The sequence below is a fragment of the Rhinolophus sinicus genome, chromosome 14 (genome assembly GCF_057876585.1).
Source record: "Rhinolophus sinicus isolate RSI-liver-muscle chromosome 14, RSI-T2T, whole genome shotgun sequence".
Classification (NCBI taxonomy): domain Eukaryota; kingdom Metazoa; phylum Chordata; class Mammalia; order Chiroptera; family Rhinolophidae; genus Rhinolophus; species Rhinolophus sinicus.
Genome location: NC_142514.1, coordinates 20,909,464 through 20,933,944, shown reverse-complemented (window position 1 = coordinate 20,933,944; position 24,481 = coordinate 20,909,464). Strand labels below are relative to the sequence as shown.

The window sequence follows — 24,481 nt, the reverse complement described above, 5'->3', positions numbered from 1 at the left end:
GGAATCGAACCGGCAGCCCTGTTGCCCAGAGCTCACCAACTGAGCCACCCATCCACCCTGTGATAATTCTTTTTTGAACATTTTGTAAAATTCTGCTGTAAAGCCATCTGGCCCAGGGCTTTTGTTTGTTGGGAGCTTGTTGATTACTGATTCAATTTCCCTGACAGTAATCAGTTTATTCAGGTTTTCCGTTTCTTCTTGAGTTAGCCTTGGAAGGTTGCATGCTTCTAGAAAATTGTTAATTTCTTCCAGATTGTCTAATTTGTTGGCATATAGTTGCTCATAGTAATTTCTTAAAATTTTTTGTATTTCTATGGTGTCTTTTTTCACTTCTCCTCATTTCTGGTTTTATTAATTTGGGTCCTCTCTTTTTTTTTGATGAGTCTGGCTAAAGGTTTGTCAATTTTGTTTATCTTTTCGAAAAGTCAGGTCTTGGATTCATTGATCTTTCGTATTGCTTGTTTGGTCTCTATTTCATTTATTTCCACTCTGATCTTTATTATCTCCTTCCTTGTATTCCCTTTGGGCTTATTTTGCTGTTCTTTTTCCAGATCCCTTAAGTGTAAGGATAACTTGTTGATTTGTGATTTTTCTTGTGTCTTTAGGTAGGCCTGTTAGGACTGCTTTTGCTGCATCCCATAGATTTTGGGTCGTCGTGTTTTCATTTTCGTTTGTCTCGAGATATCTTTTGATTTCTTCCTTGATCTCATGGTTGACCCACTCATTACTTAGTAACATGTTATTCAGCCTCCATATATTTGTGTGTCTTCCAATTCTTTTTCTGTCGTTGATTTCTAATTTCATAGCACTGTGGTTAGAGAAGACACTTGGTATGATTTCAATTTTCTTAAATTTATTGAGACTTGTTTTGTGGCTAACATGTGGTCTATCTTGGAAAATGTTCCACGTGCTCTTGAGAAGAATGTGAATTCTGCAGCTTTGGGGTGAAATGCTCTGAAAATATTGATTAAATCCAACTGGTCCAATGTATCATTTAAGATCGCTGTTTCCATATTTATTTTCCGTCTGGAGGACCTGTCCCTTGTTGTCAGAGGTGGGTTGAAGTCCCCTACTATGATAGTGTTACTGTTGATCTCTGTCTTTACGTCAGTCAATATCTGTTTTATATATTGAGGTGCTCCTATGTTGGGTGCATAGATGTTTACTAGGGTTATGTCCTCTTGTCGGATGGATCCCTTTATTATTATATAGTGCCCATCTTTGTCTTTTAATATATTCTTAATTTTAAAGTCTATTTTGTCAGAGATAGTATTGTTACTCCAGCTTTTTTCTCATTTCTATTTGCATGAAATATCTTACTCCACACTTCCCTTTCAGCCTGTGTGTGTCTTTTGATCGGAGGTGAGTCTCTTGTAGACAGCATACGCAAGGGTCGTGTTTTCTTATCCACTCAGCCACCCTATGTCTTTTGATTGGAGCACTAAATCCATTTACATTTAAAGTGATTATTGATAGGTACATAGTTATTGCCATTTTATTATTTGTGTTTCTGGTCTTCATTAGTTAGATTGTTTTCATCTTTCTTCTGTTTACAGAAACGCTTTTAACATTTCCTGCAATGCTGGCTTGGTGGTAATGAATTTCTTTAGCTTATTCTTTTCTGAGAAGCTCTTTATCTCTCCTTCAATTTTAAATGATAGCCTTGCTGGATAAAGCAATCTAGGTTGTAGGCCTTTGTTTTTCATCACTTTAAATACCTCCTGCCACTCCCTCCTGGTCTGCAATGTTTCTGTAGAAAAGTCATTTGATAGTCTTATGGGAGTTCCCTTGTATGTAACCTGCTGTCTTTCTCTTGCTGCTTTTAGGATTCTCTCTTTGTCTTTAACCTTTGCCATTTTAACTATAATGTGTCTTGGTGTTGGGCTGTTTGGGTTCATCTTGGTTGGAACTCTCTGCACTTCCTGGGCTTGTATGTCGGTTTCCTTCACCAGGTTAGGGAAGTTTTAGGTCATTATTACTTCAAATATGTTCTCCATCCCTTATTCCCTCTCTTCGCCTTCTGGTATTCCTATGATATGTATGTTGTTTCGCTTGATGTTATCCCAGAGGTCTCTTACACCATCTTCATTGTTTGTTTTTTTAATATTTTATTGGGGAAGGGGAATAGGACTTTATTGGGGAACAGTGTGTATGTACTTCCAGGACTTTTCCAAGTCAAGTTGTCCTTTCAGTCTTAGTTGTGGAGGGCACAGCTCAACTCCAGGTCCAGTTGCCGTTGTTAGTTGCAGGGGGCGCAGCCCACCATCCCTTGCGGGAGTTGAATTGGCAGCCTTGTGGTTGAGAGGACACGCTCCAACCAACTGAGCCATCTGGGAGCTCAGCATCTTCATTGTTTTTTATTCTTTTTTCTTTTTGTTGTTCTGCGTGGATGATCTCTGCTAACTTGTCTTCTAAGTCACTGATTCGATCCTCTGCCTCATTTAACCTGCTGGTAATTCCTTCAAGTGTGTTCTGTATTTCAGTTATTGTATTCTTTAGTTCTAACTGGTTGTTCTTTATGATTTCTACATCCTTCTTTATGTCGTCACTAAGCTGCTTAAACATTCTTATCATCAGTGTTCTGAACTCTGTCTCTGATAGGTTGGTTACCTCAATTTCATTTGGTTCCAATTCTGGAGGTTTCTTCTTTTATTTGGGACCTGTTTCTTTGTTTCCCCATTCTGGCTGACTCTCTGTGTTTGCTTCGATGTATTAGGTAGATCCCTTAGGGTTCTCGGTCTTTGCTGGGTGATCTTATATAATATGTGTCCTTTATATTTGACTTGCACCATTTCCCTATTCTCTTGTGCGTGTGCTCCAAAGGTGACCCTTGTGTTGTGTGTATTCTCCTGTTAAGGTTGAGCTTTAATTGCTTTTGACTTGTCAGTAGATGGGATTGACTCCTCGGCTGACTAGTTGTGAGAATTGGCTGTGCCCACAGTGGATGAGCTGCTGCGTAAGGGTTGACTGCTCAGATGAGGCTTGGCCCCTATGGGCTCTTGTGCCTATAGAGAATTCCCCCTGGGTGTGTCACTTGTAGGTCAAACCCGGTAGTATTCTGGTCTGGAGTTGGCCTCTGGGTGTGTTGAATCTTGTGCCTCTTGGCCTGGGCTCTAGTGTAGGGCGATTTCAGCACAAAACAAATCACCAAGCACAACAGCAATAACAGCAACAAAGAAAAGAACCAGATACACTCACATATAAAAACAACTGATTACCCACACGCAACACAGGCAGAAATATCAAACACACACACACACACACACACACACACACACACACACACACAAAAGCAGCGCCAGTCTTGGCTTAAGCCCACCAAGCAACCTCCAGGTTGTCTTCTGGTGCACAAAGAGTCCCCTGCATCTTGTGCAGGCAGAGCCGGCCACCTGGTTCCCAGAGTGTCCCTGGCACAGCAGTTCTCGATGAGTGGGGCCATATGGTGTGGTTGGTAGTTTTTACAAAGTCAGTGCAGTTTCTGCTCTCACCTGCACATAATGTGCTCTGAGAGCACCACAGCCAGCCACTGGGAGGTGGGTTTATGCCCTGTGCCCAGGTCTCCTGAGTCTTAGGGCACTACTTCCGTAGGGGATGTGGAGGGTGATAGATTTCTGAGCTGCTGAAAGCCCAGAGCTGCCTCTGCCACCTGCTGTTGACCTCTGCGTGTATCTCTGTAGCTGTAATTGTCCTGGACTGCAGCCCAGAAAAGGTGGGGGCTGGGAAGGGAGGTGTCTTCTGTCTCCCAGCCCAGTAGTGTCACACTCTTCCCAACCTCTTCCCTGGGTCACAGCTGTAAAGGGGCTTTTTCCAGGTCCTGAGCACTATAGCTTCTCTATAATCAGACACTACTCTTCAGTGCAGGGATCAGCTTGAGACTCTGGAAGGGCGGGGGTAGGATTGCTGTGGGAGAGCAGGGGGAGGGGCCCAGGTATGGAGTTTGCCTTTTGTCTTTTTTGTCTGACCTAGGGCCCAGCTGGAGGTCTCAGCTGAGGTTAGTGCCTCAAAGGCTGGATAGCTGCTCTCTTGGCAGGAGAGATCAGCTGTGGGACGCAGTGAAAGAGCCCACCTCCTGGCTGTTGTTATCTCTGTTCTGAGTCCTGAGGCCCAACGTCCTGGCAACAGCTGCAGCAGATACAGGCCACATCTCCACTCGGCTCCCTTCCCTCGTCCCCTGCTCGCCCGGTTTACCCACCTTCAAGTAATCCTCGTGAGAGTCCCTTAGCTGTTCTGTGTGATGAGCAGAGTCCTTTGATGGATTATAGATGTTCCATTTGTGGTAAGTTTCGGAGGAGAACTCAAGAAGACCACCTCGCTGCCGCCATTCCTATCGGGGATTTTTTTTTTTTTTATATCAAGGCTGTGGTTTTTATTAATTAAGATTTTTAATATGGGAATAAGGGGGAGGAATATCTATTAGTTTTTGGAAGGGGTGAGTTTTCCTGGGAATTTGGGATACACCCCTTTTTTTGTTTTTATATGGTCCTCTGTGGAGGTTTCATAGCCAGGTGGGTGTGTCATTTAGCATGGAGATGTATTATAATAACAGTATAATGTGTGTGGAGGTTACTTGGAGGTGACTCTTGTGGCCATCTTGGTCTTGGTCATTCTGGCTGGTTTCCTTGTCTCATCTTGATGTACTGGCCCTTTGTCTTTGGTGGTTAAAGATTTTCTTGGAGGCCCTGCCCCAGCCCTATCTCAAATGGAAGGAACAGGGACCATGCCAGGAATGTTCCTGTGTGCCTTCCCAGCCCTCTGCTTGGGTATCTCTAGGGGAGTGTGGGAAGGAAAGATTGACGTGTTTCCGAGGTTGGACATCCTTATGAAGGCTAAAGGTAGAGCAATCTTGACTCTAACATTCCTTGGTTGCTTGTAGACACTCCATGGGTCAGAACAGGGCCAGGCTTTGCTCTCAGGTCACCAAACTCCACAGGGCACTTTCCCTACCACCCTTCATCGCTGAGGCACCCCAGAGGCAAGGGCCTGGAGACTGAACTATGAGAGTAACCAGCAGGGTGTAATTTGGGTATGTTTGTTGGCACCTAGCCCTTCCCATACTGACCCTGAAGCAACTACCCCTAAACTGAAAAATGCTGCATTTCCTTGTCAATCCCCTGCCCTCCTCCCTCCCTCCCTTGTTCCACGCCCATATACACCACTGGATGTAGGCAGAATTCTAAGACGGCCTCCAACGACTAAGACCTCATATAGTTCTCTCCCCTTGAGTATGGGTCGAACCTGTGAATCTGATGGGATAGTCACTCTTGTGATTAGGTTATGTTGCATGGCACAGTTGACTTTAAGAAAAGGAGATTATCCTGGGTGAGCCTGACCTAATCAGGTGATCCCTTAAAAGGGACTGGGCTCTCCCTGAAGAAGGGAACTTGGCGTGGGAGAGATTGGAAGTGTGAGAGGGCCTTGGAGGAGACCACACAACAAGGAACTGCAGGTGGCTTCTAGGAGCTGAGAGTGGCCCTTGGTGGACAGCCAGGAAAAGGATGGGGCCAGGGGAGTGGATCAGTCTGACAACCTCAAGGAACTGAATTCTGCCAACCACTGTGTGAGTTTAAGAAGAGGATCCTGAGCTCTGGAAAAGAATGCAGGCCAGTTAGCTTCTTGGTTTCAGCCTGGAGGCACTGGACAGAGAGCCCCGTTTAGTTGTGCCCAGGCGTCTGACCGACAGAAACTGTGAGATAACACATTTGTACTGTCTTAAGCTGCTAAATTTGTGGTAATTTGTTACATAGCAATAGGAAACGAATGGACCACCTCTTCCCAATTTGGAGGAAGCTTTATTTTTTTCCTTCTTCTAAGTGGCAGCAGCAGCAGCAGCAACAATCCTGAATGTCTGAAGCCTTGATCAATGCAGATCCAGAGTTTGGAAATTGAAGGATGAAACAGGTAGCTGACCACTGTTCACACATCTTTACGTACTCTCCTCAGATCTCCAGAGGCTCTGTTTTGAGGCTGAGGGGAAAACATCAGGGAATTTCAGGCAACATGAACAGAGGTTAGGTACGTTGGTAAATGTGGGAGAAAATATATTCTGTTCAGCTAGCTGGAGGATTACATTAAATTCAGAGCCCAAATCTTTCAGAGGGAAAGAGACAAATTGAAATGCCACTGGGAGCTGGCACCAGGCTGTTAAGGGGCTGAAATCTATGTGTTGGAAAGGATGTTTGTAAGCAGTGAAGATATTTTCATTAGGGAAGAGTCAGCTCAGTGGATCTTCAGGTCACTGAACATGGTAGACCAGCTGATTTGCTCGCTCTCAGAGCGGGATGGAATACTTTGGGGGATAGCAAGACCCCTGTCCAAGAGATGTTCCGTTGTAGGCTGGATGACAGCTTTCCAGAGACAGAGAGAGGATTTATGTTTTATATGGGAGGTTGGATAAGATCGGTGATTTATTACATCAGAACCACCTGGAGAGCTTAGAAATCCAGATTTGCTGGGTCTGGGATGGGAACTTGAGAATCTGCATTTTTTTTTTTTTTTTTCCGAAAAACCTTAACCAAACTTATGGACAGTTTTGGGGTAACTGAAGTATAAAACAGAGACTAACTTGCAAATGCATTTTGATGAGGATTCTGCCTAGAGCCCTGCAGATTCCAGATGGTCCCAGGGTTCTGCCCAGGTACCTCCTCTCCTTGCCTTCACCTGCCCCACCTGTTAGGGTTGTTCTCCCCTGGCCCCAGGAGAACCCCAAACACCGCATCTTGGACTCTCACACTTGAGAAAGCTTTGCCTTAAGTTCCCCACAAAGCAGATCCCAAGATAAGGACTTGGGTGCAGGTAATTTATTTGGGAGGTGGTCCCAGGAACTATAGTGAGGGAGAAAGTGAGGTAGGGAAGGGACAAAGGCCAATAAAAAATGCATTAATAAATAGCTCTGTGGGCAATTGGGGCTCCCTTCTGCTGGGGACCTTCTGAAGGACCATGAGGAGTACATCTCAGAATTGTCCAGCGGGGATGGGAAACCTGGGGTGTTTATCCACAGTGCCCAGCCTCTAATGGTTGAAGGTTGCCCCGAGGATGTGAAACTCTCAGGATGCCTTGCTCCCTGTCAGTATGATGGGAGCAGCCACTGAAACAGTAGGGAGCTCAGAGGTGGGCTGAAGGGTCAAGGGGCAGGGCTTCAACTGGATCTGCTCTGGGTCTCAGCGCTAAACAAACCTAAGCACTCCCTCCGCATGCGCATTCCCTGCGCAGCATGATTGACAGCGGGAGCTCTTCCCCACGGGGAGCTCTAACAGCTGCCCCCAGGACTGGGTGCTGTCCCTCTGGCCCCAAGAAGGCATCCAACATGAGTAGATTCTGTATTTTTAACAACTTCTCCAGGTGAGTGTCATGGGTGGAAGGCTGGATAGACTGTCTAGATGACCTTTGAATTTCCTTCAGAGCCTAATACTCAAGGTTTTATGTCCCCCACCCAAACAAAACGAGTCACTGTTTATGGAGTACAAACTCTGATAATGCGCTGGTACAAAAGGCAGACTCTCAGGCTGTCACAGTCCCCTGGGCCAGAGTCACTAAGACCAGTAAGTAAAATATGAAATGGAACCTGCTGCAATTAAGGGAAAAAAGTGCTATGAGAAGATTGAAGAGAAGTGACTCATTCTGTGGCAGAGAAGAGAGAGGAACAAAGGAGGGGATGGAGAGAGGCTGGCAGTGGCCTGGAAAAGGTAGCAAGAAACAGCTTGTGAAGTGCCTTAAATGCCCAGCTAAGTTTAAATCTGCATCGAGAGGTGATATGGGGCCAACAGAAGGTTTTTCACTTGGGAAGGTGACAGAGAGGGTCGCTGCTCACTAAATACCTATGTCCCACCCCTGGGCTTCTAGGCAGAGTCAGGTGGGGTGCACTCCTTGTGTGAGGCAGCTAAGAGAGACACTTGCTGTCTCGCTCTCGTCCATGTGGCTGGACACGAGGGATTGGACAGGGTATCACAGGAAGATAGAGGCAGCCTTGAGAGGGCCTGTTTAGCACCAGCCCTTGTCACGAGACAGAACACACCCTTGTATTAAGGTCATTGTGACCCAAGGGCTTTTTCATTACTGCAGCTTAGCTTGTTCTATCCTGACTAATACAGAAGCCGTGGTGAAAACAACACTGATGCAGCATTCAATATATTTCATTCTCAACCACCCTGTGACACTGGCATTGAGATCCCAACTTACAGATATGAAACCGAAGAACAGAAGGGAATCACCGGACGTCAACACAGCTGGCAGGTTACAGAACACAGAATCCAATCGAGCTCTGATTCCAAAGTTGTTTTTCACTTCCCAGGGTTCCTTAAAGTCTGGCATGCATGCCATTGGCAGAACACACAATAATTTTTGGTGCTCAGTGGATGACAAAGTGAACATATGAACTACATCAAACCAATGATTTCATGGCTATTATTTCATAGGAGGAGGAAAATTTTTTCAAAAAGTAGGTTTAAAGGGAGAAAGATTCAATAAATAATGGTAGAGGTATATGTGGATCCAGCAAACAGGGTGATGGTGGTGGCTCAAGGACGAAGGGGACATGCTGAGCTCGGCCAGGTTGCATCTCTCATCCGGGAGGCTCAAGATAACCAGGCCTGCTCTTTAGGAAAAGAACCGAGTCTTGGGGTTGGGAGGGGGAGTCCCGTGCACTTTCCACTGAGCAACACTCTGCCCAGGAGCCTCTCACTTTATCACAAACGCTCTCTCTTGGATAAAACACTAAAAGCTTTAAGTTTCTGGAAACCTGAGGTGTGTGAAAACAAGAAGAGGGAACAGCGGGAGCCCTTCACGGCTGCTGTCTGACGGGTGAGCAGCCTGGAGGAAGGCCCCTTAACACATTTTTTTTTTCCTCTGGCCAATACCGGACATACTGTTCCCAATTTTGATTCCTGGGGAAAAATGTTTCACACTTTAAAAACACAAATATTTATTTTCTTTCCTCAATGTATATGCTGAACTTCCAAGTCTCCTCCCCTGTAAGCCCTTGCTCCCACTATGGAATGTTAAAGCTGCCCCTTTTTGGGGGAACCCATCTCTGTTCCTGAAAACTTACCTGTAGCATATTTCTGTGGCTCCACTAATGAGCGGAGAAGTGACACAGAGAAGGCGCCTGTGTGTTCCTGTGAGAGTCCATAGAACAGCCATTCAGGGCTGGAGCTGAAAGAGCTATTTCATGGGCCCAGCTGCTGCCCTGGCCAAGAGAGCTTTGTACCCTGAGCTCTGGACACAACCCTGTCCACTGGGGAGAAGGGGCGGTGGGCGAGGGGACTCCAGCTCACGTTTTCCTCGTCCACCTTCAGCAGGGTGACAGGGAGAGCACTCTGCCTCTGTCACTGTCGGCCACCATTGCTGACTCTGGTCGGACCCTTCGCCGTTAGTTCCTTCTTTCAGTTCATTTCTTTATTTACTCACCACATACCCTGTTTCAGGCACCACACTGGGTCCTGGGGACGGAGACAGGCGAGCCCCCTGGGGGAGACAGGTAACACATTTATAACACAATTCGGAGAAGTGATGTGGATAGCCATCACGCCTGCAGTCTCTGGAGAAGATAATTAGGCTTCTAAGTTGTAGAGAGAAAAGAAAATAGCAGTCTCCTGGTTTTTGAATTGGGGAGCACTATGAATTATATGAATAAATGAAACTTAAATGGGGGCAGTCAGAGGGAAATGCTATTAACTTGCTTGTTCTCTGAAGCTGGGACAAAGGTGAGTGGAACTGAGTTCCAGGCTTGACTCTGCCTCTACACTGGCTGGGTGGCTTCAGGCAAGTCATGAATCTCTCTAGGCTTCAGTTTCCTCGTCTGAGAAATGGGCTAATATACTCAGATCTGCTGGCATCACAGGTTTGTCAGGAGAAAAAGGAGATACAGCAATAGAGTCAATGACGGTGCCATTATTGATGAAGATTGTGAGAAGCTTGGTTGGGTCAACTGTGCCTGGCAATCATCTTTTTTTTTTAAAGCCTGTACATTTCCTTTCACTAAAGTATAATTTACCTAGAGTGACATGCACAGGTTTTAACTGTTAATGATTCTATCCCCTGGGAAGATGGTAATTCTTGGACCCTCATCTCCACTTCTGTCCTCTCATTGCCTCCTCACATGGTCCCAGTGAGGTGGGCAGGCCAAGTACTGTCACTTTCATTGCATGGTAACAAGCTGAGGCTCAGAGAGGTTAAGTCACCAGCTCCAGGTCACACAGTCAGTCAACAGCAGAAGTGGATTTGAACCTGGGTCTCTCAGCTGGCCAAGCCCATGCTCCTTCTGCTTTATCTCATCAACTACTGGACCGAGATGTAACTATAGGGACATTCCTGGTTATGTTCCTTTATTCACAAGCCTTTATTTTTGCCTCTTTTATACAGACTCTGGGCTGGGCTTGAAGGCAGAGATTAACTAGCCAGACTCTTACCCATTTGTGGGTGAGACAGACAGTGCACCGTAGCCCAGGGAGTGGGGGAGAGGTGGGCATGCAGGGTGGCTGACAACACTAGCCTGGGGCCTTATCCTGGCCCTACACTTCTTAGCTGTGTGACTTTAGACAAGTTACTTCACCTCAGTCTTTCTGTCCCTCATCTGGAAAATGGGGATAATAGTAGCAGCTTCCTCATATAACTCTGCTCCTCTAATGCACCGTAGGAGGTAGGCATTGTTAGCATCCCCAGTTTCCAGATGAAGACTTGGAGGCACAGAGATGCAGTAAATTAAAAGCAGCCACACAGGTAGTATATAGCAAACCCAGCTAATGTGGCTCCAAGCCTGTGCCCTTCACCATTTTCTCTACTGCCTTGCTCATATCGAGTACTAATGTACGCGTTACTCCGATTATGATCTTGAAAGATTCTGTTAGGCAGAGTGAGTGGGAGGAAAGTCATTCTGGGCAGATGGCCTTGCATTGTGCACAGGCCTGGAGGAAAACTCTGAGAATCCAGGTGCAGCTGGAGAGCAGGGCCCATGTGGAGAGGCAGGGGACAGGCGAGGCTGGAGAAGGGGAAGTGTGTTCCATGAGGAAATTGGGGTTGGAATTGCAGGTAAGAGAAGAATTTGGTGTGGGATGAGGGGCAGGGCAGGGCTGGGGCGTGAGGCCATCGGACTCAGGTTTCCTTGGGCTTAGAGTGGCAGCTATGGGTCAGTGCAGGCTCCAGCCCCTGAAGGAGCCACCCTCCACCCACCTGAGATTTCCTGAATTCCAGCTGCAGCTCTGGTTGCTTCTGTAGGCAAAGGAGCCCTTGTGGTTGCAGGGGCCTCTCCAGCTGAAGCCAGGCGGCTCCCTCCCTCTCCCAGCACACACACCTCCATTCAGCCCAGCCCCGCCCCCCGAAGGGGGCTAGGGACCGGGGCAGGGCGCCCCCACGTCAGTAGGGGGCCGCCTGGCTGGGAGGCTGGGCAGCAAGGTTGATAAGGCTGGGACCCCACTGGCCCCCACAACTGTGCCGGCTGTGCCCGCGCTGCCAGGACCATGAGGGTCGTCTCTGGTACCAGCCTTGTGCTCTGCGGTCTGCTGCTGCTGCTCCTGGCCTCGCGCGCACTCGGGCTTGCCCCTCAGTCCAGAGGTGAGGGGGCTTATGTGAGGTGGGGGACACTGGATGAGTGACCCCTGAGCAACAACCTGCGGGACTGGGCAGAGAGATGGGCAGAGGTTAAATGGGATCCAGGATGCGGAGATGGGCAGGGAGGCAGGCTGGCCAGCAGGATGGTACAGGGACAGAGATGGTGACATTCACAAAGGCCAGGGCAGGGGTGACCCTCAGACTGTTCTGTCAGGGGACATGAGTGGGCCCCTCTCTGGAGGCCCAGAGCCTTCCCTGGTTTCTCAGGGATCATGCATGCTGCAGGGACTGCTGACTTCTGGGTCACTTAGGGCAGAAGCCACGCAGAGAGACGCTGATGTCTGGAGCTGCACCAAGCCCAGGCTGAGCTCATGACTCCGTGATGAGTGCAGCTCTGAAAGGCTGAGACTCCATTCCGCCTTCAGCAGCCCTTCTAGCACATCCCAGATTGGGCTTCCTGCATGCTGTACCACTCCCAGAGTTTCAGCCTTGGACACTGACTCCTAGAATACCCATCTCTTCCTGTACAGATGGGGAAACTGAGGCCAGAACGGGGAGGACCTAAGATGACACAGTGAGAGCCTCCGAGCCTCCTCACTCCCGACCCCCTGCTTTATGGTGCGGCCAATTCGCCCTCCCTCTCTGGGCCTCAGTTTATGTATTTGTAGGCTTAGCTAGTAGGGACCAGGGAGTGGCTGCAGGTCATTTAAAAGGTTCCTTGAGGAACTCTGGCGCCTGGGTCTAGAGCACTGTGGCTGGGATCTGGGACAGCCCAGCACGCCTTCCGTTCCCAATTCTTCCTTCATCCTTGCTTAGAAGCAGCTCTGTTCAGTTTGACTTAGTGCGGTATAGAGAGGGAAGGGCCCTTGTACTGAGCCCCACAGACTGCGGGTCCAGGCCAGTGACACCATCAAGCAATAAGCCTTTCTCCCCACTGGACAGATGGGAAAACTGAAGCTCCTGAAGGTGCAATGACCTGCCCAGGCCATTGAGTGGCTGAGCCAGGATTTGAACCCGTCTGCCTCACTCCAACTCCATACACGCCCCAGCACTGGGTGCCGCTTCCCAGGGTGCCTGGAAAGACATCTTTCTTCGGGGGTGTGTCTTGGGGGCCCATCTGATCAGGCTGCCAAGGTGACCACTAGGAATTCCTGCCTTTTCTTCCTGTCCTTGGACACCAGCCAGCCGGCCACGCCGGGCTGAGGGAAACTTTGGTGATTTGCTTTGATGCGCAGATGAAAGTGGCCAGGTTGATGGGCAGTGTGTTGGCCTTCAGGACTGTGACCACCCTTGGAGGGCCCACCCTCAGTGCCCTCCTGCCCAGCTGGGAGAAACAGTTGGCCCTTGTTTATGGCAGCCATTCTGGGCTGCAACCTGAGAAGTGGGTTTTGTTAAGGCCATCGTTGCTCTGTGCTAGCACCCTATGTGCACGTTCGCTCATCCTCAAAAGATCCTGTAAGGAATCTCATTGTACAGACGAGGAAACTGAGGCTCAGAGAAGTGAAGTGAGTTACCCTAAGGCAGGAGGTGAGCCTCTTTCCCAGGGGCTGAGCTGTGGGGACTTTGGCAAGTTGCTTGCCCAAGTGCCCACATGCTGGCAAAAGGACCCAGCCAGCCTGGCTCAAGTCCAGTCTCCTCGGCCTGAGGCCTCTAGTCAGGACCTAAGTAGCTGCTGATACTCTGTTCCTTTCCTCGAGTGTCCTGGCCCAGCCGCCTGACCTCTGCCCCCTGCTCCATCTTTGCCTTCTTCCTCCTGCCCCTCCCAGGGCACCTCTGCCGGACCCGGCCCACGGACCTGGTGTTTGTTGTCGACAGCTCACGCAGCGTGCGGCCCGTGGAGTTTGAGAAGGTGAAGGTGTTCCTGTCCCAGGTCATCGAGTCCCTAAATGTGGGGCCCAATGCCACCCGGGTGGGCGTAGTCAACTATGCCAGCTCGGTGAAGCAGGAGTTCCCGCTGCGGGCCCATGGCTCCAAGGCCGCGCTGCTGCAGGCTGTGCATCGCATCCGGCCGCTGTCCACTGGCACCATGACTGGCCTGGCCATCCAGTTTGCTGTCACCAAGGCCTTCAGTGATGCTGAAGGGGGTCGTGCCAGCTCCCCCGACATCAGCAAGGTACATGCCCCGCCCTGCTGGGATCCGGCTATTTGCAGGCTCCCACTGTGTGCTAAGCTCTTTGCCTGCATACCTTCTCATTCTCCCAACACCCCTACAAAGTGCCCATTTTATAGTTGGGAAGGAGACCCAGCTAAGAGAAGTGGCAAAGCTGAACCCATCTTTCACCACCCTTCCAATCCCAGGAGAGCACTTGATTATTTCAGTTTAGTCGACTTTGCCTCCCCAGTCAGTCTGAGCTCTTCGAAGGTAGAGTGAGACAGTCTAGATGTTTACGTGATGGTTAAGGGCGTGGACATGACCACCAGTCTGTCTGGGTTCAAGCTCCTGCTCCGCCATAGTAGCTGTGCCACTCTGAACAAGTTACTTCATCTCACGTGCCTCAGAGACCTCACTTCTAAAATGGGAGTAACATAAAACTTCTCAAAGGGCTCTTCGGAGGACTAAATGAGGTCATACGCATAAAGTGCTCAGAACAGTGCCTGGCACCGAATGAGCCCCATATAAGCATTAGCTAATTTTTTATTTAATAAGCCTTTGGGGCGGGGGGCGCAGGAAAACCAAGCGAGGTTTCCCAAGTCGCACAGTCAGCAAAGGCTCCAGGCAGGGCTGAGAATTTTCACAGACCTTGTACCCACAGTGTAATTTTTCAGCCCAGGGCCTGCCAGGTGTCTTCTCCCCCAGTGGTCCTTCCACCTCCGCACTGCAGCCCTTGTTGGCCTGAGAACTCACCACTTCCCTGCCCAGGGCCCCAGCCCAGAGAGATACTCTTTCTTATTCTCATCCATAGACCACTCTCTGGCACGTAGTAGTTGCTGACATATAACGGCTGAATGAACACAATCCTGCTCAGAGGTGGTATCCCTATTTTGCAGATGAGGAAACTGAGGCATGGGGAGCTTCAGCAACTTGCCCAGCTAATAAGTGGTAGACGTGTTCACAAACAATAGCATATAATCCCAGCCATTACAGCCCTCAAAGAAATGACATCAGGCAGCCTGTTGGCCTTATTTTATGGGGGCCACTTACAAGTTCCAACATGAGGTGAGGTAGATGGTCATGATGGCTGGGAGGATGTGGTGGCCCCAGGTGATCCTTATGGAGAGAGGTGGTGAAGAGGATGGTGGTGACATCTGCAGTTGTCACATCTTCAGAGTTTACTGTTTCACCCCAGATCAGGCCAGGGGTCTGGGGTGCGCAAGTGATGAAAGAGTTCCTGTATTAGTTGACATAGAGACAGAGGGTCTAGGGGAGCTGGCAGCAGACATTAGGTGTTCAGCCTGGAATTCACCTGTGGGAAGTCCTACAAGGTGGCTCCAAAGTCCCAAAAGTGGTTGAAGGGGAACAGCATGGACTCAAGGATACAGAGGACCTGAGGGGATATGTATGTGGCAATGAATAGTCACAGCTAGGTTTTCAGTGCTAGGAGTCCAGGCCTCTGAAGGGGAAGAGATTGTACAGGCTCACTCTCCAGGCGCTCAGTGTAATAATACTACAAATAATAGTTCTTCCTGGCTTCTTACCCTGAATCATCTCACTTGACCTCACCACAACCCCCCTTTCCAGATGAAGATACAGAGGCTCAGAAGGTGAGCTGTAACTTGTGGAGCTGCATTTATAACCCAGCCTTGTCTAAACCACTATACTACAGGTCACAAGATGGGGCTTGGGCACCCGGGCCAGGGATGGGGACCCAGGAATCAGAAGCAGATCCAAGTCAGAAGCAGAGAAGCAGCAAAGTGGGCTGGATGCTGAGTTCCAGACTTGGGCAGGGCCGTGGGGGTCCACATTCAGGGCAGAGTCAGGCAGGGGGTAATGAGGGCCCGGCTCCCCTTCTCTCTCCCTTTCCAAGGTGCAGAACAGAGGAGCCTTGTGGAGGAGAGCAGACAGTCTTTTCCTCTGTGGAAAGGGCATGTAGTAGCATCCTGGGAATAGAGAAAAGGCGGCATCCTTCTTCCGTTTCTTGGGCATCTATGTGGGAATGGCTCCCTCTCAGGGCCTAGAAGGGAAGGATGGACAGACTGGAGGCCCAGCTGCCATTCATTAGCCTCTGTCGTCCTCTGGTGGCCAAAGAGCAGAACTGCACGGTGTTGGGCCCACTTGTTTGGCCTTGTCCTCAAAGGCCCCTGACTGAGGGGGAAGACAGGGCCCTGCCCTCTGTGGTCACAGAGCTGCCAGCTGGAGAGAGGAGACATTCAGAGGCCTTAGTCAGATGGGAGAACAAACACCCAGCCAGGCCATGTCTTTCAGCCAGAGAAAACCTGTCTCGTTCTTCCTTTAGCCAGGTTCTCTTCCCTGGGGCAGAATCCTAGTGGGGAATCAGATCCACCTGCAGCCAACTAGCTGTGTGACCTGGGCAAGCTGCTCTGCCTCTCTGGGTCTCAGGCTCTTCTTCTGCTAACGGTTTACTGAAGGGCCAGTGGCCCCCCAGGACCCCTCCTCCCGACCCACCCGCCACTTCTCATACGTTTCCCCATGCGTTGCAGGTGGTCATCGTGGTGACAGACGGGAGGCCCCAGGACAGCGTGCGGGACGTGTCTGCACGGGCCCGGGCCAGCGGCATTGAGCTGTTCGCCATCGGCGTGGGCCGCGTGGACAAGGCCACGCTACGGCAGATCGCCAGCGAGCCGCAGGACGAGCACGTTGACTACGTGGAGAGCTACAACGTCATAGAGAAGTTGTCAAAGAAGTTCCAGGAGGCCTTCTGCTGTGCGCAAGGCGGGGCGAAGCCAGGGCGGGGGCGGGGCTGAAAGGGTCAGCGTTGGGGCCGGGGGCTGGGTAGTAGCCTATACAGGGCAGGGACTAAGGTAGAGCCAACATCAGGGGTGGGCCAGAGCTGGGGGCAGGGCCTAAGTGTATTGGGGCAAGGTTGGAGGTGCAACCTGGGTCAGATTGAGGTAGGACCGGTACCAGGGGCGGGGCTATGGGCGGGGCCTGATTCGGGGGCGGGTCCCTAGTCCGTTTAAGGGAGTTGGGCAGAGAGGATACCAAGATCCCTTTTATGTGGCAGGGTCCTGTCAGGAACCTAGGAGGAGCAGGAATGCAGTAAAGATAGGGCCTAAAACAACCTGTGCATGTTTGGATGTCCTGGGGGTTTGGGTGCCAAAGTCTTCCATGATGCGGGAGGGTCTGAGGGGCTTGAGCAGTGGACAGAAGGAGACGGTTGAGTCCTTCGCAGAGGGGAGGTGGGCCTGTGGGCGGTCTTTGGGATGTGACCAGTCAGTCGAGGGGTCTCGAGTAGGATGGGGCGGAGCTAGGGAAAGGACTTTCTCCATTTGTAAAATGGATCTAAGAAGAGCATGTATCTTAATTGTGATGATTCAATGAAATAATTCATGGTATAGTGCTCAGTATTTAACAAATATGTGTTGAGCGTCTTCTGTGTGCTGTTTTAAGCTGCGTGTGCTGTTGTAGACACCTGGGATACAACAGTGAACAAAACAGATGAAAAAGGTCTTACCCCTGTGACCGTTACCTCTTTAGCAGGAAGTTTTAGTTTTATCATTAGCATTATCACCTTCTTCAGGGGTGTCAACCCTGATGCAGTGATTCCGGCCCCGGGCTGAGGGTCTCGGGCCTGGACCCTACCCGGTCGGGGGCCTCAGTTTCCCTGAGTGTGTGAGGGCCCATCCTGGCTGAGATGTCCAAGGCCCTGTGACTGTGAGATTCTGAGTCTCGTCTTGTCCCCACAGTGGTGTCAGACCTGTGTGCCACAGGAGACCACGACTGTGAGCAGGTATGCGTCAGCTCCCCAGGCTCCTACACCTGTGCCTGCCGAGAGGGCTTCACCTTGAACAGTGATGGCAAGACCTGCAATGGTTAGTGGGCTGGACACAGGCAGCCGCAGGGAGGGTGGAGTAGGGAGGGCATGGGGCCTTGGCTACTCTCCAGCCCATCCGAGCTTCCCTGCACTTTGCCTCTGGACCCATCAACAAAGGTGATAGATGCCTTCTAGAGTTTGGTATCTGCAGAAAGTTCTTTTCTGATTTCTGTCCCTCTTTTTTGTCACAGTGGGTGGTGGGCTTAGTGTGGGGGAAGGAGTCACATAGTCTTGAGTTCAAGTCTTGGTGCCCTTACTTCTGAGCTGTGTGATTTAAGAGCTTTCGGAGCTTCAGTTTTCAATGCTGTAAAACGGGGCCAGGAACTTCGGCTTTCTAGTGGGAGTTTGAGGACCAAATGGGATGGTCCTCAGCACTGAGCTTGGTGTGTGGTGGGTACCCAGCCACTGGTCAGGATGGATGAGTGTCTTAAGCTTCATCTTCTCACCTTCCCACACTCTCCAGTCTGCAGTGGTGGCGGTGGAAGTTCGGCCACTGACCTGGTCTTCCTCATTGATGGTTCCAAGAGCGTGCGGCCGGAGAACTTTGAACTGGTGAAGAAGTTCATCAACCAGATTGTGGACACGCTGGATGTGTCAGACAAGCTGGCCCAGGTGGGGCTGGTGCAATACTCAAGTTCTGTGCGCCAGGAGTTCCCGCTGGGCCGCTTCCACACCAAGAAGGACATCAAGGCAGCTGTGCGGAACATGTCCTACATGGAGAAGGGGACCATGACTGGGGCTGCACTCAAGTACCTCATTGACAATTCCTTCACTGTGTCCAGTGGGGCGAGGCCTGGGGCCCAGAAGGTGGGCATCGTCTTCACTGATGGTCGGAGCCAGGACTACATCAATGACGCTGCCAAGAAGGCCAAGGACCTTGGTAGGCACTTCCTCCTGGACCCTGAACACCACTGATGGCCAGGGGTACATGGCACAGCCCAACTGTAATGTCTCTTAGTGTCTGTTCTGATTAGTGCCCTAAACCTAGGTTCAATTTGAATAGGAACGATTGGTTCATCCATATCTTTCTTTTACTGGTGACAGAACAGGCCCCTGAAAAGGAAGTGTCTTGTTTTGGTGGTCCCTTTGTAGGTGGGGCTTGGAACTTTTTCAGTTGAATGTTTCCAAGAACATGCCAACTGTTGGAAGCTAGCCCCCCTTTGGGACAAACTTGAGCCTGTTTTATCGCCCATTAAATGAGGATAATAATAACCACCAGATGATGGTTATGAGAGTTAAATGAGATTACAAAGCTCCCAGTACAGGAAGTCAGCACAGGTCTGACATATAGTAGAATCTCAGTAAGTGTTGACTTCCTCAATGTCTTTGTCCCAGGCATTGTGCCTGCAATTCCATCAGCTGCCAGCAGGGGATGTTCTGGTGTTGATTTCCCAGGCATTCTCCAAGAGGCTCAGCTATGGCTGCCTGTCACCACCACCACCCTTATTTGTCTTGTTCTTCTTGGCAGGCTTTAAAATGTTTGCTGTGGGTGTGGGCAATGCTGTGGAGGACGAGTTGAGGGAAATTGCCTCGGAGCCCGTGGCAGAGCACTACTTCTACACGGCTGACTTCAAGACCATCAACCAGATTGCCAAGAAGTTGCAGAAGAAGATCTGCGTGGGTGAGTGAGGCCAGAGTTGGCCTTGATGGGAGGGGCAGATGGGGCTCTGGGGTTGGGGCATGGAGCCGTTCTGGAATTGGATGTGGGTGGTGAAAAGCAGGAACTGGGTGGCACCAAGAGTTGGCAGAACCAAGAAGCAGGCTGGCCAGTCTGACTCTTACTACCGGCAAATGTATTGAATGCTCAGTACACGAATGGCACTGTTCTCAGTACTCTCTAATGATTAAATCAGTCGATCCTATTTGATAGGAGTGTTATTGTCCCTCTTTTACAGACAGGAAACCAAGTCCAGTGGGGCAGATACTTTTTAATAACTGGGGGAGCCAGGATTTGAATCCTGCTCCCTCTCCCGATCCTGCCTGGTGACCTACGCCCTGGTTCCCAGGGGTAAAGAGTATGGACTCCAGAACCAGACATGCCTGCGTTTTCATCTTTGCTCTGATACTAGCTAGGTGTTCTCCATAGACAAGTTGTTCCAACGCTTGGGTTCTTCATTTGTAAAATGAGGTTAATGATTTCAGTCCCAAAGGATTGGGGTGAGGAGTCACCAAGATGACATAAAGGCCCCTAACAGCAGTGTCTTGCACATAGTGGGTGCTCAGCACGGTCAGGCTATTATTGGAGTTCTTTATCAGAATCTGGGGGATCAGGAAGACATTCAGGGGTTGCCCTCCATCACTCCTGGGAGGTCTGTCCCAAGAACTTTACATGTCTCTGTGCCTCCTCAGATGTCCTAGGCCACACACTCCCCAAGACTCCCTAGTCCTGGCCGTGGGCAGCGACTACCCTACCTCCCGTCTGGGCAACCACTCACCATCCCCTTCTCTTTCTCTACTTCCTTTCTGCTCCAGAGGAAGACCCCTGTGACTGTGAGTCCATTGTGAAATTCCAGGCCAACGTGGAGGGGCTGCTGCAGGCCTTGACCAGGAAACATATCCTTTCTCTGGGCGGCGGGGCCGGGGAGAAAGGGGCAGGGGGCAGGGCACTGTGACAAGAGGAGAGGGAGCCACGCCCTCTTGTGTGGTGCGGTGTAGGTGGGCTCCTCCTTGCCTGCCTCCTGCTTAAGGTGGGCTGTATTCTGACCAAATAGGCTGGCACCAGCTTTGGTACTGACCCTGTTAAAGCAGGGGCTCCTAGAGGGTAAGCAGAAAAACTGAAGCAGAGGTCTGTCTAGAGATGGACACACACAGAGTTCTGGACACACTCAGGAAAACATGGTGTCTGTGGACACCCCACTTCTCAGGCTCTTGGTGACGACTGACACCAGTCCTCACTCAGATGGAGCTGAGCCCCAAATAGCTCCTGTCACTTGGTCAGGGCTAGGTGGGGGACCCAGCAGTCCTAAACCTGCAACTGGGCAGGGCTGGGCATTTGAGGCTCATAGTACTGGCTTTGTTTTTTGGAGAGAACCATTCTGAGTTTTGATACTGGGGAGAACACATGCTATGGGGGGTTGCGGTGGCAGAAAGCTCTGGAAGAAGAGCACTGTGAAGGAAACAGGAAGTGAAGGTCCGGAGTCCGGGTGCCACACCGTCACTGCCCTTCTCTGGTCAACTTGCCCCTTCCTTAACTCTGAGTCCACTGGAAGCTGTGAGTAAGCGGCTGGCCATCCTGGAGAACAGGATCGTCTAAGGCCACCTGTCCACGCAGCGGCTTCTCCATCGCTCCACCCCACGCGCAGCTCACAGAGTCCTGTGTGTGTCCCCTACAGCCCCGACTTTAGTCTAGCTTTGCCATTTAGTGAGGGGGGTTCGGAAGGGGCAGGCCCCTGGGACAACAGCAGGCCTCTCCCTCCTCCACCAGCCTGCTAGCCCTGCAGGGTGTGTGTGTGTGTGTGTGTGTGTGTGTGTGTGTGTGTGTGTGTGTGTGTGTTGGGAGTGCATGAGTGTCTGGGAACATGTGTATGTGCCTGAGGGCGGGGTGTGTGTCTGCTTCTGTGCAAGAGTGAGAACACAGGGGTGAGTGTGAAAGGGATTTTGTTTGCATTTTTTCAATCAAAAGCTTAATATATTCCCATTTTTTTAGTTAACCCTTTCTTGACTGCAAGTGCTGTGAGTCTCTTTTCTGATTTCTCTATTTCTTTTTGAAGAAACAATTAAATGTGACTTAACTTAAGCACCGGATGGGCCAGAAGCAGCATGGTTATTTGGGGAGCAGGAGAAAAGACGGATGAGCATGGCGGGTGATGAGGGATGGGGTTGATTTCAGGATGGTGACAATGGTGGGTAGCAGTGATGACGCCAACAGCTCCCACCCCCAAACCCACATTGTCCTGCCTTTTCAGTTACACATTCATTTCCCTGATCTCATTTCATCCTCCCAGTAACCTTACTCTGAACAGACTTGACTCATCCCCATTTCACAGATGGGAAAGCTGAGCGTCTGACTGATGAAGTGACTTGCTCAGCACTGGGTCAGTTGGAGAGCCATGACTGGCAACCAGGACTCCAGGACATCAAAAGAAAAAAGGCATTGGAAAAGAAGGGCAGCGGACCCAGATCAGACTCATTCATTCATTCGTTCATTCTTTGATGTAGACAAAAACACTTACAGAGCGCATACCCCATGTCAGACAGTGGGGAGATTGTGGTCTCTGAGAAAGACACTGTCTCTGCCCTTAAGGGACTTACAGTTGAGCAGAGTCACTCTCATGCAGCTGGAAGAAAAGAGAGTGGGTTTGGGTTGTACCAGGAGCCCATGGGTGACTGTGTATGTGAGACGCTGATGGGAAGGGTCCCAGCCTGATCCTGGGCTGGCCCAGGTGCCCCTGTTGAAGTCCTCTCTGTTGGTTCCTTGTGTTTCAGAAGCTTCACCAGCACTTGTAACACAGACACCTGCAGCCCCCACCTCAGGGACAGCACAAGGGAAGGACTGATGGCCCTTAAGTCCCCCCAACTCCACCTCGGATCTGCCAGCCTCTCCCAGGCCCCTCTGGAGCAGTGCCCCTCTGAAATCTCAATCCCTCGCCTCCCAGAGGGGGAGCTTGGTGATTCTCTGAACTCATTCCTGTTTAATGGACCATTTTTAGTGTTACTATTAGATTCACACTTGCGAGCATGGAAAGAGCATGAGAGCTTACAAGAAGCTCAGACCATCCTGGAAGATCTTCCTTAGAGGCAGTTCAAGGAGGCAGAATAAGACCACTAGGAACAACACTCAGAAGCCACATCGTACAACAGCTAGCCCCACAAGAGCAACGTAGTAGTCACACAACCTCCCTGGAAGAGGGAACAGCCACCACCACACACACCTCTCACTGAGCCCTTTCTCTGTGCTGGGCCCTGGGCTAGGGTGTTTCTGCTGTCTGAGGAGGGCCCATGTCATACACATCTGTGGTGATTGCTCAGCCCACACTTCCCTTCTTCTGAGATTATGTCCTCCGTACCCCCCACAGGACGGAGGGCAGGGTGGCACCATGTTGATGCAGTGTGACCCTGCTTCCTGGACTCAGCTGATTGGACAATGGGTGGACAGTTGACCCAAGTTGGGCCAATCAGTGTCTCTCTTCTGGGAATTTGGACGTGCAGACACAAGCTACCTGGCTGCTGGTCTTGGAGCTAGGAAGTCTCTACCTTCTTCCAGGTGCAATAAAAGGCAGAGATTGGAGGCTGCTGCCATCCTCAGGGAAGAGAAAAACAGCATTTGCTGGTTTTCTGATGGCTTTCCAGTTCAAGGGTGTTTCGGTTATCTATTGCTGTGTAACAAACCGCTCCAAAACTTAGTGGCTCAAAACAACAACCATCTATTTTTGTTGTAATTCTGTGGGTTGACTGAGCTCAGTTAGGTGGTTCTTCTGCTCCATGTGGTGTTGGCACAGTACCCACCACGCTCTGACATTGTTTGGGTCTCAGCCAGGCTGGAACATCTAGCATGGCCCACTCATGTGACCGCTGCCTTGGTGGACATGGCTGCAAGTTTCTCTCTCTCTCTCTCTCTCTCTCTCTCTCTCTCTCTCTCTCTCTCTCTCTCTCTCTCTCTTTCTCTCTCTCTCTCCTGTTCTCTTGATGTAGCCTCAGGGCCTTCTCTATATGGTCTCTCCGGCAGGGGCCCTGGACTTCACATCTGGCATCTCAGGGCTTCCAAAAGCTTTGTAGTTCTGAGGCCCAAAATTGACACTGAATTACTTTCGCTGCATTTTATTGGTCAAAGCAGACCAGCCCAAATTCTGGGGGTGGGGAAATAAGCTCCACTTCTCCATGAGGGGAGAGTGACAAGGAATTTGTGGCCATTTTTAATCCACCCCATGGAGTCATTCCCTGGTCCCCCTTGTTGGGCCTGGCGACCTTAACTGCCTTGGTCATCCATAAGACACCCAGAAAACCTTCTCAGCAAAGCTATGCATGGCTGAGTCAGTTTCTGTTTCATGCAATGTGAGAACCGTGACTTAGCTGTCCTCTGACCTCCATTTCCTCCACCCAGGTGTATGTTGGTGGCTTTGGTGTCTTGGTTCTTATCCTTCACTTCTGGGAAGGGACCGACCACCCTGGGTTCCAGCAGCACTCCTCAACTACCTGGTAACTTGGCAGGACCTTTCTCCTCTCTAAGCCCCACAGTCTACGTCTGTAGAAAAGAAATACTGGCACTGCCTCACGGGGGTTGCTGGGTACAAATGCGATCATGAATGGGGAGTGCTCAGCACAGTGCCAATGACACTTTGCATCCAGGGTGCTGCCATCTGGAGTGTGGTTTCCAGGCCTCAGGGACCCACCTACGCGTGTCAGTTCCTCAACACTTCCCTTGCTCCCATCAGGCACTGGTGTCCCTTGAGATGCTTCCACTACCTGGCCTGCAGTGGCTGTGCCACCTGGAGCATCTGTTATCCAGTGGGAGACCACCTCGAGTATGTACCATGGCTCTTCGCAAGTCTCCTGCTTCTCGCCAGGTGGTTTGACCCGCCTGTGTCTTGTTAATGGGTACCGACCCCCAGCTCTATCAGGATGCAAAGACAAGGACAGCTTTGCCTCTCTCTGCTTTGAGGGGCACCAGCTTGAGTGTGCCAGGGCTCAGGGAAGCAAGATATGGAGGGTGGTATGAGCCTGCAAGCTTCCAGGGACAGCCGGTTGGCTCCATCGCTCAGTTACATGGCAAACGATGGTACTACCCCTCGGCCAGTCCCTCTTCTAGGCACTAGGGTTAGAGTGGAGAACAAAAGCAGACAAAAGCCCCTGTGCTCATGGGCTGGCATTGCAGCCTCACTTTATTTCTGGCTGTATGAGCCCGGACAAGTTATTTCGTCTCCCTGTGGGCCTCAGCTCCTCACCTGTTAAATGGAGAGATGATCCAGAAACAAGAGTAACAAGGAGAAATCTCCAAAGGGGCGTATGGTGTGTACTCAAAGGCTGAAAGCTGCCAGTATGTCTTTTCTAGAGAAGTGCCCAGGGTACCT

General features: G+C 50.5%; 1 protein-coding gene across 1 annotated transcript; it reads left to right on the top strand.

The window, feature by feature from the left end:
* Positions 1–11,252: 11,252 nt before the first annotated feature.
* On the top strand, positions 11,253–21,218 carry MATN1 (matrilin 1). Its single transcript, XM_088790814.1, has 8 exons — positions 11,253–11,544; positions 13,308–13,654; positions 16,141–16,363; positions 17,347–17,472; positions 17,938–18,354; positions 18,943–19,095; positions 19,947–20,027; positions 20,678–21,218. Exons 1-8 carry the CDS (start codon positions 11,451–11,453, stop codon positions 20,725–20,727), a joined length of 1,491 nt encoding a protein of 496 aa, XP_088646940.1. The 5' UTR covers positions 11,253–11,450; the 3' UTR covers positions 20,728–21,218.
* Positions 21,219–24,481: the final 3,263 nt, after the last annotated feature.